The sequence below is a fragment of the Lepisosteus oculatus genome, chromosome 6 (assembly GCF_040954835.1).
Source record: "Lepisosteus oculatus isolate fLepOcu1 chromosome 6, fLepOcu1.hap2, whole genome shotgun sequence".
Taxonomy (NCBI): Eukaryota; Metazoa; Chordata; class Actinopteri; order Semionotiformes; family Lepisosteidae; genus Lepisosteus; species Lepisosteus oculatus.
The window spans coordinates 48986241-49001121 of record NC_090701.1 but is presented as its reverse complement, the minus strand read 5'-3'; the positions used below and the strand labels follow the sequence as shown (position 1 = coordinate 49001121).

At 37.6% G+C, this 14881-nt stretch overlaps 1 protein-coding gene across 2 annotated transcripts in view; it reads right to left on the bottom strand.

Annotated features, from left to right (window-relative positions):
• xkr4 (XK related 4) overlaps positions 1-14283 on the bottom strand; it is a 117684-nt gene extending 103401 nt beyond the window's left edge. For both annotated transcript variants that reach the window (XM_006633920.3, XM_069191518.1), the window contains exon 1: positions 13331-14283. In XM_006633920.3, the coding sequence (XP_006633983.2) occupies positions 13331-14232 (902 nt within the window). In that variant the 5' untranslated portion in view covers positions 14233-14283. The remainder of the gene's footprint in view (positions 1-13330) is intronic.
• Positions 14284-14881: the final 598 nt, after the last annotated feature.

Sequence of the window (14881 nt, the reverse complement as noted above, 5' to 3'; positions counted from 1 at the left end):
GACCAAGCCAAAGCAGTACCATTGGATAGAAACAGGTGGTGCTCAACAACTTCTGAGGTCATGTTTCCTCCTGTTACCATGGAAACTATTTTGCTGCAGGAGGAATTCATGCTTCGGATATTGCACAAGTGAAGGGTTCAAGAAAAAGATTCATTTCAAGCACAAACATACAAATATATTTTTTTTGTACGCAGGACAGTAAAGAAATGTAAATGTTTAGCTTCATGCTGTGTATCACACTGTCATCTACCTACTCCTTTTATAGTTAGTTTGTTTGTTAAATGAGCCATTACTTTTGCATTTTAAAACATTAATTAAAATAAATCTTCTAATTGCCATGCTTTAAGAAAAAGAACAATCTGTTTCAGTGCATAGCAATTATGAGAAAAGACATACCAGTTGTTTCTACTTGTTTGTTTAAAGGGGGGTTGTCGGAGCCCATCTGGTGATCTGTTTCATTTTCCCTGGAGCACAGTAAGCCTCCACTGACAGTGGTTTCTCCATGTCCTTTTTTTCACTGTTTCACTGTACCAAAGTGTAGCTGGGAAATCCCCCCCACAAAACCAATCTATACAAACACAGTCTTCTCATACATACAGTACAAGCTATACTTTATATACTCTACAGTGGTGTGAAAATCAATTCTAATGCACTATTACTTCTACCGTTGTGATTTGTTGTGCACAACACTGAAACTCATAAGGTTTTCCACAAACTCCCATCCAATCTCGACTACAGTTTGCCAGACATCATGTGGGGGTCTCTACGACCAAGTGTAAGACGATTCTATGGCGTGGTGAGACCAAAATTGACCGTTTCGGCCTCAACACTACACGCTATGTTTGGCACAAGCACAACCCCGCACATCATCCTGAGAACACCAATATATACTGTGAAAGCCACACTGCAGTGATATAAAAACAAAAAGTCAATGTTCTGGGGTGGCTCATCGCTGTCATTTCTGCCAAAGGTACCTCTACCAAATACTGGCTCAAGGCGGGTGAATACTTATTCAATCAGTTATTTTTGTTTTTATATTATATATTATAAACATGTGTTTTGTGTCAGTTAATGGCAAAAAATCCCATTTAAATACATTATGATTTCATGTTGTCAAAATAAAATGTGAAAAAGGACCGAGGGGGATGAATACTTCTGAAAGCCACTGTACAGTATCTTCTTCTGGGAGTGAAATATGATCTTCACACAATAGTAACTATAACAGTGAAACAGTAAATAGTGAAAATAGTTGTTTCACTTTCATTCTCAGTTTAGAATTGTTGGCATTGTATCAAATCACAAAAGTCTTTCTATGTATCGAAGTCAATCTTATGTTAAAGGACATGCTGTACAATATTGCAATCATATATAGAGTACAAATATTGCAAAACCTTCTTGCAAAACCCGTCCGAAGAACTTCTAACACAAAAATTACCTATACTGTAGATATTGATAAAAAATAGCTGTCTATAAATATGAGGTAGAGTTAGTACCCAGAAACAGAGTTACTGTACATAGAAAGTTAAGATGAATTTGGCCAATATAGCATATTTTTAGAAACTAATTTCAATACTTTAAATTATTAATTAAAGTATTAATTATAAATACAATATAATATACAGCATATACAACGTAACTATTTCTGTAGTTTGTATAGTACATCCACTTACTCTCAGTTATTATATTTTTAAAATCTCTCGTGAATTCTTTTTATGTACCTTTCTAACTTAAAATTAATTATTCTACTTAAAATTAATGTCTCTCTTTCAACAAAAGTCAGAAAACTGCCATTCTTAGAGCTGCTGATGTGGGAATTTTGTTAAACTAAGACACAAAACAGTATACTAATGAGGAACTAAAAAATCTGATGGTGTAATAGTGCCTTTAAAAGACTTCTAGGCTGAACGTTATTTCTTAGAATAGGTTTTGTTATGTTATTTTAATGATATCCAGTTCAGATGCCACTATCAGCTTGAAAAACAAATCAAGTATTCACATCTCCTTCCGTCACTGTTATTTTAAGTTGAGCTCATGTCAAGCACAAGGCAGAGCTCTGCAGCACATGTCACGGTTTCAAGCAGGGCATTTTTAGATGTCTTGCAATAAATTTCTATTATTGAATATCTAAGCTAAAAGACTTTATAAAGAACCAAAGACTGATAGTCTTCCTTTGGGGAACACAATCACTGTTTGGCAAGATTGTTTTTTTTTCTTAAGAGATGTAGTCGTTTCTTTTCTTTTCTTTCTGAGCAAATCTCTAAAGAATCTGCTTAAGGACTGAGGTTTTGCATTCCTGCATAACAGACATTGATCAACTGAGACAAATTTGACTGGGCATGGTTATAAGGAGCAATAACCATTTCGAATGAATATCTTGTCATTTTTTTGTTCATGTCTTGTATTGAAGATTATAAAGACACTTCCACCATTGTTACCTGCAAAATTAGCGAAATAAGCAAATTTCATAACAAGCAAGGATACTTAATTTATCTAGAGTGCTTTTACCACCCCATGATACTTCATCTTCTCCAATGCTGATAGTTTAATGCAGAACCTTGTCCTTCTGCTGTCTGGTTTATGTTGTGGACTTTCATGCCTGAAACAGGTTTGGCACTATGCAGGGGCGTGCCCAGTGTGGGGGCGCAGCCCTGGTAGAAGGGCAATGCCTCAACTTTGTAGTCCCTGTAGTCCCGGCTTCTAGATGATGAGCCACAGCTGGGCAAGTCCTACAAAGGCATCAGGACGAGCAGGGCCAACCCCGGAAGGGGAAGTTTGACACCGACAATTTCAGAGGGGATTGCACCCGCGGAAGGTTTTCTTTTTCTTTTTGCCTGTCCCATCATGCACTTCCACCTGGATCTTTTGTGTTATTTTTGGTCCCTGCTAACCTCACACCGGTGCTTTCCTCCCCTCACCTGGAGCGTTGACTTTTTACCTGTGCTCGCCGCACTGTCACACAGGGAAAGATGTGTTTAGCATTTAGCCATTTCCCTTTCACTGTCTAGACATTTTGTCGCAGATATATTTTACTTCTTTCTTGATAGTTCTTTTTTTTATCTTGTAGGAATTAAAGTACTTTTTATCATTTATTTTAGCCTCCTTTCAACTTCTCTGTTGGGCCTTTTTCAAGTAATCATCACATTTTATGACGTTAAAAAAGCAGAATTCGATGTGTATCTCGAGGGTTGGAGAGGCAATTGATATTCTGTTTTTTTGGCAACCTGAAAGAAATTTCAAATACTGGCTAAGCAAAAAAAAGCTTTGGAAAGAATGAGACCTGTATCCTTCCTCTGGAGAACAAAATTGGTATTTGGCACATTTTTGTGCTAAAAGCCATGTTTTCTTTTTCTTTTTGTGAGCAACCCTCTAAAGAATTCACATCAGGGTCAACAGGAGGTTTGCAGTCACCTGGTTGTAAAGGAAAGATGGTCTCCAATGTGAATACAGTCTGAACATCAGATACTGAAACTTTTGTATAATAACTTTAAAAGGGTACAAATGAGAGGAGACTGTTTGATCCATCTATCGGCTAATTTGGTGCCTAGTAGCTAGTAGTAAGCTATTGATCTGAAGATCTTTTCCAGCCTTCTCCTGAAAGAAGCCAAGCTATCAGCTTCGACAAACACTTGGGTAAGATGTTCCAGAATGCCATAACTCTTCGGGTAAATACTTTCCCCTTTGGACTTTACTTCTTTTTAATTTCCTTGTGATACTGTGTCTTGTGTCTTGTGATACTGTATGTGTTTCACTGTTGATTCTAAAAAAGTCCATTAGATTGACTTAGAATGGCTAGGTGGCACAGTACTTCCTTTGAAGGAAGCATATTCCTCTAACACTAATTACCAAACACTCATACAAGTAGTCTGAAGACAAGCAATGAAATGTTATGATAAGGACAGCCATTTTGAAATTACGCGGGCAAAATGTTTCAGTTTCACAACTAGATGAGCACTAATGTGCCAATGAAATACTGATCTCAAAGAAAGCACACAAACCGAAAAAGATTAATAAAATTCAGACATAACCATAAAGTGGCCACCGAGGGCTCACTGAAAAGGGGTTGTTAAACCTGTAAAGGTAATGATTTCATAAAACAGATGGTGTCCATTTGAGCACAGCTTGGGCAAGGACAGAAGAGGCAGCATACAGGCTGTTGTATTTGTAACAATATACTTCTATTTTATAAAACTGCACTTTACTATATAATTCAAATTATATGAAAAATATCATTTATTTTTCTTAAAGATTACTATCAAAACACTTTTCTGTTCCTAAGTAGTGCTGTAACTGGCATCTTAAATAAAGCCACGTCACTCCCACACATGGTCCAATGAGACACTCAGATCTGTGTATTTGCTGTGGTAAAGTTTTCTTAAGGGACTGTTTGTCTGATGCAATAGTTCTCTAGGAGACAGTACAATAGAATAAAATACAACAGAATCAAGGTAACTCCATCCAGCATCTATTTTTTTTTCAATTAGAGAAGGAAAAAGCTTTTTTTTTGCATTAGTCAAGCCTTGACCTTTTTATTTATTTCTACAAGACAGCATCAGAAAAATAAAGACAATGACAGCTGTAATGGGCACCAAGACAATCAATAACCCTTAGCGATATATTTGAGCTTCAGAGAGAAAGTGCACATTCACAGACGAAACGTGTCTAGTAAAAGAAAGTGATAAATACAAAATTCCATTTTGGAATTTATATCAGCCTTAATGTTATTAAGTGGATCTGTGTATCTTTTTACATTCAACGGGACAAGTACAAACTAGTTAAACATAGTGGGTCTTTTATTTTAAAGAAACCAACTACTTTAACAGACATTAGTAGTTCAGGTGGGTAGCTGTGTCAGCATGCGTAAGCTGCAAAGGAACAAGTAATAATAATTGCTTACACTTACATAGTGCTTTTCTGGACACTCCACTCAAAGTGCTTTACAGGTAATGGGGACTCCGTTCCACCATCAATGTGCAGCCCCACCTGGATGATGCGCCAGAACACTCACTGCACACCAGCTCTCAGTGGGGAGGAGAGCAGAGTAATGACGCCAATTCATAGATGGGGATTATTAGGAGGCCGTGATTGGTAAAAGCCAATGGGAAATTTGGCCAAGACGCCGGGGTAACACCCCTACTCTTTTCGAAAACCACCATGGGATTTTTAATGACAACAGAGAGTCAGGACCTCGGTTTTTCATTTCATCCGAAGGACGGCGCCTGTTTACGCTATAGTGTCCTCATCACTATACTGGGGCATTAGGACCCACATGGACCGCAGGGTGAGCACCCCCTGCTGGCCCCACTAACATGTCTTCCATCTTGGTTTTTCCCAGGAGGTCTCCCATCCAGGTACTGACTAGGCTCACCCCTGCTTAGCTTCAGTGGGTGGCCAGTTGTGAGTTGCAGAGTGATATGGCTACTGGAAAACAATGTTTCAGCCGTGGAGTTTCACACCTTCCTCCTTCTCTTAACGACAGACTACTTTTCCTCTACATTTTCTCCATTCATTGGAGGTTTCATTTCACACCTCTCTACACCTATTCTGACTTCACACCTCTTGCTCCTCCTCTCTCCCAGCCTTTGTTCTCCCACTACTTTACCCTTGCCTACTGCCCTTTATTTCTCACACCTGAAGAAGGCTTCACGGCCAAAATGTTGTGTTTTCTTTCTTCTTTTTTTTTCAGCATGGAATAAACCTATTACTTGTTACTTTAACAGACTTTCAGATTAAGAAAAACGATTTATTCCTTTTAAGTGTGAATTGTATTGCATTGAAGATTTTACAATGTACTGAGTCAGACACAGGGTATGCAATCTTTGATGAGAAATAGGATATCATATTGTAAACACTCTGATGATTCCTACTTTAAGCTATTAGTTGGCACCAGAATCTTGGGAACACTGACGAAGAACAGAATTGGAAAGATATTCTTAAAGGGAACAAAACCATGTTCAACTGATATAATATTCCCAATTTTACACTGGCTCACCCAGACTGGTGGAAATAACAGTGACAACTGACAGTATTACAGATCTGATAGGGTGTAATGATTTTATTAAATCTTATATCAATTAAAAGAACAATAATACTTTTAAAATATTTAAAACCGAAAACTATTTCTGTACATTGTTAACAGGAGAGCACTATACAAGCTAGCTCACAGGCTTCTGCCTTGTCAGCAAAGGCAGAAACAAACCAAGTCCCCCTGCTGCTTAAAATATTAACTTTTCCAGAATGCATTCACATAAAGGTGCAAGCTGAAGAATGAATATGAAACTATAAAAATGTGTGTGAACTTTATACTTACTTTGAAATATGTAATTTGAAGCTAGTGTTAAGGCCACAGTGACAGCACAGGTCTTTATGAGTCTTGACATTTTGGACTAGCTATTTACATAAGAGCTTAATGTGGCTCTATTGATTGTAAATAATTGTGCTGTCTGTAGGCGTTTTATAACTGTATCATAAATTTTATTGTGGCTTAAGTGCCTTGTGTGGTTTTTCACCTGTGTTTGTGCTGGGGTTTGTTAGTAGGGAAGAGTGATCAACTTGCTTGTCATTGAGTCTCCCAGTATATCTTTGCTGCACACCGCAGAATAGCAAACAGAATAAGGTCATTCGCCACATGGAAACAAATGAGAAAAAAACGATTTTCCACAATCTTAATCAGGTTGTTCTTTTCATAAACAAGAAAGACAAATATCAGGAAAGAGATTTATTCTTAAAGGACCTTGTAACAAATATCTATATAATTTCATACTTCAAATTATATCTATTATATCAAATTCTATTCTATTATTTTCAAATTATACATTATATCTATATAATTTTCTGACTTGTTCCAGTATGTGCAGTTTATGGAACACTTGTGTTGATGGCCTAAAGAACACGAGGAACTGTGAATTAATACTGCTGTTTTGTTCAAAGAACAAAATCTAGTAACAGAGAGCAGGTGATGGGGTCTGCTCTTTCCATTTCTTGATTGAACATTGTGCAAGAAATCCTGGAAATGCAAGAACACTAAATATACACAGAGCTGAAAAAAAAGAGTTATTGAAAGCGGGTATATTTGACTTTTATAATCAAGCCCTTTTAAAAGATATTTAAGAGCAAATTCATCTTTACATAAAGTAGTTTTATTATCCATTTCATTTTCTGTACACTTTAGGGACAAGCAATCAAAGCAAAGTTATTAAAAATGTATTCAACATTGAGCTTACCATAAAAAATTGGAGTCATCTCTTTTCTTTCTAATGATTGTTTGCACTGGTGTGATTTATAAAATAAGCCTAACTACAGCAAAAAGCAATACAACAGTTTCTTCCTCTGAAAATAATTGAAATTATTCTTTGTGTTCCCTGTCTAGAGCATTAATTTTTTATAATAGGCTATACAACAACAATAACAATCCATTCATCAGGGGTAGTGGTTAGCATTGCTGCCTCACAGCACAGGGGCTCTTGGTTAAACTCCGGACCTGGGGTACTGTCTGTGTGGAGCTTGTATGTTCCTCCATGTTTGCATGGGTTTGCAGACTGGGTGCTACAGTTTCCTCTACCAGGGCAAGGACTAGTGTGAGTGTGTGTATGTTTGGATCTGTGTGTACCCTATGATGAATCCTTTCCCATACACGGTATGTCCTGCCTTGTGCCTGTTGCTTTCTATCAGTGACCATGTACTGGATAAATCAATTAAAAATTGGATGGACTGACAGCTGGGGCCACATTAATATTGAGCAAGCCACCTACTGTATTAAAGATGGTATTTTAAGCAGAAAGAAAGAATTAATTTGCAGACTGAAATATTTATAAAATACCTTTCATTTACAGAATTGATTTTGTCAAATATTATCAATGTTTCAAGCCGTCATGCTCTAGAGAAGTTAATTGCAACAGGAGAATCAAAGCTCGAGTTACATTAAGATTTGACATCACGGCTAACATCAGGATTGACAACGATGTTAAGATTTACATGGCCTACATCATTACTGACAGCAGCTTCACCACCCAGAAGCCCAAGGTCTAAGAAGCCAAGCAAAGGCTGGCCAGGTCTGTAGTGGGATGGGAGAACGCTGAAGAAAAAACAGGCTGTGAATGTAACTGGCATTGGAGCACCAGTAGGTGGCACTCTTTCCTATTGACAGGAATTCCCAAGAAACAATCCCACAGTACGATGTGTGGTGACAGGAGACAAAGTGCTCCAGGAGGTGCTGTCCTTCTGATGAGAAGATAAACTGAAGTCCACACTACTTCCGCATTAAAGATCTCAGGTCCCCTGTCTAAATTCCCCTTAAACACTTTCATCGTCTTGACTGAAATTGTGATTCAAACGAAAATGTATATAGTTTCCCACTTTTGCACCTAAATGGCTACCATATGTCACCCAGGTACACGCTGATGGACAGTGGTGGACAAAGCAGGTCCTCTCCTATACTGTTTATAAGACACTTTGGGATCCTTTTGGCTCACAATGCTACATAAATGCAAGGAATTAATTCATAAAACTTTGCTAGAAAAAAACAAACAAAGGTCATACATTTCACTAACATTACCCGAGTAGGTGTGAGATGCTCAACTGCAAAAACAAACCACACTTAAGTTTTTTGTACTAAATAAAAGGTTAAGTGTTTGAAAGAGAACATTTCCTGCACATATGATACAGTAAATACAATTCAGTGCTCAGGCACAGAAGTGTCTGAACTGTTACAAAACAGTTACGGTAAAAATGAATGCTGCTGAAAAATGAAACTACTTTACGGCCCCACAAACAGGTCAAGATGTGTAAACTTGGAAGCCTCTTGTCAGCGTGCAAATAGCAAAATATCAAAAAGGCACTCCAGACATTTAACCATGCTTTACACAAAGAATGGAATTCATTTTTACAAACATTTAAGCAATTATTAGCTTTATCAGTAGAGTATAAAACTACAGTGTACAGAATGCAGTACCTATTTATACATTATATGTAATACAAAAAACCTCCATCAATTTTGCAGAATAAATTGTAAAACAAGTGCCCATCATTCATTACATCATCCAAGTGGAATATATAGTCTACATACTGTATCAACCAAGATGGATAAAAGCTTTGAGGATTATTTCTTGCAGGAACCAAACTCGATACAGTAGCTCAACTTCCCCCTTTCCCCTTCAAATCAGAAAAGAGAACTTTCTCATAAAACACCAATACACTGGGTTGTCACCAATGTTGGAGGGAGTGTTATCTTGTTCTGTTATACTGTTTCCTTTGATATTGCCTTCAGTTTTTGAAAATTGTCATTATAAAACCATGTTCACCGGACTACATAAATAAAATTGAAAGCCACTGAAAGTTACTCAACTTGCTGTGATGCGTTTCTCTGGACCTTTCTCTTGCGACTGGATTTGATTAACTTCACTAGTACATGGCTATTTTTATACAGTACATCGACTTTGTGTAATTTCCCCAGACAAACTAGTATTTTTCAGCACATTGGAGAAATAATCTAGCCTAGTCTTTTGGGAAGCAGAGTCCTGTTATCTTATTATTAGCATCCAAAGATATGACATACACACAAAAAAAAATAATCTTGAAAAATGTGCATTTGTACACTTTTAAGCATTTGCCATTTTTCTGTTTCTGTGTTTTCAACAAATTAAAAAACATTCCACGCACAGCACAACAATATTGAGTTAAAAAAGTGAAAACTGAAGAATATCTAATCTGTATCATCCTGACACAAAATGTGCTATGCCATTTGCTGTTCATTACATGTGAATTCAATGCTGTTTAAGGGTGCAACAACACAATACCTCAAAAATGTACATACAGTACCTCCTGGTAAAATCAATATCAAAATCCCTTCAGGTATTTCACCACATCTAAATACATGTTTTCCTGTCTTTGTCATAAACTAAGAAAAAAAAAACAATTTTAAATTGACTTAATTATTTGAAACTTTCATGTAAGTAAAAAAGAAAATGAATAACCTCTCTCTACACCATCTACAGTAGGTAGGGAAACCAGTATACACCTTATGACCTTACTCCACATTACTGAGTCCAGCAGTATGAAGCTTAAACCGACTGATCTCCACAAGGCCAAATCACAATCCAGTAGGCGAAAGTGCAGCTCAGCAAACAATACCAGCCTCTTCAAAGGTACCATCCTTAACTGTGGAAAAACTCAACACTGGTTACCTTCAGTGTCCTTTCCCCCAAAGATTAGCAGCTACTGAAAACAAGAAATCAATTTAAATGTGCTGGGATAATTGTCTCACATCACAAGATTTGTTTATTGCTATATGTATTGCCATAAAGACAAAAACGTGTTGACTTTATTTACACCGTAAATAATTGAGTGTGTTCTGTCTTGGGAAATACAAATCTGAAAATTAAGATAATGTCCAGTTCTTCTTGTAAATCAAAGAATGCTAGTCTATCCTCCATAGAATTTAAGAAGACCAATAGTTTTGGAGCAGACTGGGTTTCATACCGTAGATCCTGCTGTCTATGCACTTTCAAATATAAACCCAATTTGCTTCTGTTACAGTTTAAAATAGAAAATAGTATGTTTATACGTCTCAGTTTTAAATATGCATTAATCATTTTTTCTAGTTGAATAAGCATTTAAAAAAAACAATTTGGAGCTTTCCTCATAGAACATTGTTAAAATGAATAAAAATGTGTTGTCTTAGATTTACTTACTGTGTGCACATTTCACATTGTACTGATATATTGAGTAATAGATCACTAGACATGAGTACATATTAGTAAAAATATGGAAACAATAATTACCTCAGATGAAAAAATGTTTTCTTCTGCACAAGCTCCTCTTACATTACACTTGGCTATTTTGAGCTCAGCCTCAAATAAAGATTCTGGGAAACTATCAAGAAAACTTACCATAGCAACTCATTTTTTAGTCAAGATCACCTGAACAAACACTTGCCACAAAAAGCTGTTGTTGTTAGGCTCAGAGACCTGACAAGATATTCCTTCAAGGTGAGATAATCACAGAGGCTACAGCACAAAATAATATGGTACAGACTTATTATGTATCTCTTAACTGAGCTTTGTGCTGTCAATACTATTCTAAAATGTAGCTTTTCAAGCAAACCACCTACAGCAATCGCAATGTAAACTTAAGGGAGGAGTATAGTCCTTGGAGATAAAATCTGTGAAAGCATATGTATGTATGCCTTGGGCTTCAGCTGACAAATAATTGCCATAAGACAATATTTTCTGGTTTTACACTATATACTGTACCAGCACACTTTAGGAATATACCCAACAGTAAACAATTTGTATGACATTAATAAAGGAAGCCTAAGAAAAATTCCACATACTGTAGTTTTTAAGAAATAGAAAATGGTGTTATATTCTTAGTAGGACAATCTTCGCTACTAAATGCACTATCTGTTTTCCACTGTATATTGTCTCCAATGCTGGCCATTATACTGCGATGCTCCAGGGATAGAAGAAATCAGAATATAAGAACTGCTCTTCATCAGTGAAGCACCAACATTATGAAAAATCTACTTCACGATTAAGACTAACACCTAAAGGCAATCTCAGTGTAAAGATTAATCACACCACAGTGACATTGAAGAAATGTGCAACAGCTGGAAATTTACACCTTTCAGTAACCTTAAAGTTCTACTAAAAACATCATGTAATACAATTCATAGCTGCTCATAGACATGATGTGTCACATATTGCAAGTACTATACCAAAGTCAACTTTTCCTCTGGTCAAATAAAGATGAAATGATTTCTTCATTTTTATTAATACTTAACAAATAGGCATGTTTGTTGACCTTGAGCCATTCAATACTACAGATTGATAAAGATGTTTTTATGCATTATCAACGAGGAACGTCTCCATTGCAGATGTCCAATTCAAATGCCAAGAGCACTGGTAGCCCGACTTTGTAAAACTGATGTGAAATGTTCCATTTATTTCCAGTTCTTTACATTCAACAATCCTAAACTTTGTTCCAGGTAAGTCAATCTCAGCAAACCCATGACTTTTTTCAATCACTTCGCCATTTCAGTCCTTGCTGGTATTGTAAGCCTACAAAATAACCTCATTTTCTTTTTATATATATACTGTATGTACACTTACTGTAATCAAACAATCTGTACCTTCATAGCAGTAGTTAAGCCTAAATGTGATGTGAATCTACAGTAAGAGAGTGCCATGAGACCTTATTCTATGTGTTGAAATATAAACTCAGAAATAAACAGTGTTTTGTAAATCAATTGGTGTATTCATAACTTCATATCAAAATGTTCAGTAAAAATAAAAAAAAAATATGCATTTCGTGATGTTATCTTTTTTCTTACATTTAAAAATGTTTGGCAAATTTACCTAATCACATTTTAAGGGTTTAAAAAACATTTATGGTTTTAATGGCTATAGGGGGTTTGGCACTACAAGCTCCAACTCTGATCCACTGTGATTTTGTAGTAATAATTAAATGCAGTACATGTGCTTGAGCTGTACAGTGTATCTTAAAAACACTTTTAAAAATTGAGTCTTATAAACATTCATACAAATAAATTCAGGGACAGCCTAGCAGATCATGTGTTCATGTGCTCCAAATGTGTAATCATCCTCACTACTTTACATAAGTTAGAATTATTTTAAATGTATTGCTACAGCCTAAGGTATTGGAAATGTACAGCAAGGGATGGAGGCCTGTCCTTTTGACACCGTTTTAATCCCTATCTTAAACTCTCCCCATACCAAGTTGCAATGTTCAACTATTCATTCCATTGCAAAGCATTTCCCCCAAGCGATCCGATATGTAGTATTATTTTAACACACACATACACATGTAAAGAGGAAGCATCAAGACATTCTTCACATTAGCTTGAATGTCTACGAGAAAATAAAACTGCTCATGTCCTAACCACACACACATGCAGTACATCTAGAAAAGACTACCGGAAAACCAGCAAACAAACCTGACATCATTTGTAAAGGTGTCTGTTTGCTTCAGTGGTCATAAAATGTAATCTTCCTGAAATCATCCGTTTAAGGATTTGAGAATAACTGATACACAAAGCAGTTTTGTTCTGACGTCGTCCCATAAATTGGAAACATGAACACGCCGATATCTTCTAAGACTAGGGACCACAGTTAAGACTGAGTTCTGGTTAGGAAATACTGTATGCACACCTCTGTCTCCACTTCCACATTTTGTGGGATGAGAGTTTAATGCTCGTTAGTACTATCAGCATATCACCACAGTGTACCAGCACGACACGAAACTGAACGCTTTAACGGACTATGCACTTGCATAAATTCGGGATCCTCTTTAATGTAACCCCCTTACAGCGGCTTACCTCCAAATCTGACCCAGCTGCAGGATGTGGATGACGGACTGCAACAGACAGATGCAGAAAGAGCAGGACGCCGACCTTTTCTTGCTAGTCCGGGTTGCGGTGCTGCTGTTGCTGCTGTTAGTTGTGGTGTTGCTCTTGCTGGCCGTGGAAGCCTGTCTTTGAGGTGTGGAAGGGCGGGCATCCACGTCTGCGTGCGAGGCAGAGCCGCTCATGAGCTTCCCATCCATGTGCGTGCAACTGGCAGCACTTGCGGCGGCAGCGCTCTCCTCGGTGCTGAAATCATGGACGAACCACCTAAAGCTGAACACCTGCACCGAAAACGAACCGAGCACCACAAAAAACAAAGTAAGCCCGAACCACCAGTAATCGCGGCGGAGGTAATAATCGACCGACAGCCACACGTCTGTGCCCACATCGGCGAAATAGACGGTCACGGCAGCGAGGATCCAGAGGCAGTCCCACACCGAGTAGTTCTGCTGCTCCCTGCCCAGGCGGAGACACATCGAAGAGGAGCCGCAGCAGCGAGACTCCCCATTCACAAAGTCCCCTTCTCCTGCTCCCGAGTCCGGCTGTGATCCTGGGGCGAGCCCCTGCACGGATCCCGAATGGTCGGAATTTTGCAGAGGGGTGAACGCCACGTCGCTTTTCTTCATTTTCAACACCCCATCCGACTTAGCGGCCATTATAGTAGCCCTCCCTTTATCTAACTGATACCGTCTTTTTCCTTCTCCTTCCTTTCTCTCCTCCTCCTCCTCCTTTCTCTTTCTGATTCTGTGTACCAGTGAGCAGAAACTGGGCTGGGCGACCTCCTCTTCCGCCAGCTGCAGCGCCTCCTGTTCATAACAAAGCAACACTTCCTTTCGGCAGCGGGTACGAACCATATGCTCTCCCATGGCACACATTTAGACTATGACATCATTGCTTTGCAACTCTTCCACGGGCACTTATCGCAGTTTTCCTTATTATCTAAGGCTGCAGCGAAGGCTACAACCCTTTCATTTCGACATCGTCTTTTTAATAAAAAAAAAAATCCGGAGTCTGTCGATCATATAGATTAAAAAAAATACAATAATGACCAAAGCAAATCATTGTTTTAATTTACTTTTTTTTCGAGACACGCCCTTTTAGCAAATAATCCAAAATCTATCAGAACATCATAATTAACATCCATTAAAGGAAGTAATTGTATTACAATTGGCAGGATCGAGATCATTATCAAATTAAAAATGGGAATTATTTTTTAAAAATACGGAAATCAATATGTATCTGGCTTCACATTTAACAGTTCTCAGACTAGTTTTACACCGATGCTAATGCAGAGGAGTCATTGACGCGGCTGCCACTGCCGAAACCTAGCTGGTTTGTCTTAAGGTGAAGCAGTCAAAATAATACCAGGCAATTAAGTTATCATGTTTTGCCTATAAAACAGCAATATTTACAGTATCTAGTCATTCTAACACGAGCTGCTGTTCACAGAATACTATTCAGTAGTTATGGAGTAGCAGAAACTGTACACTAACCTATATATTGTAAATTAATATACTGTACATC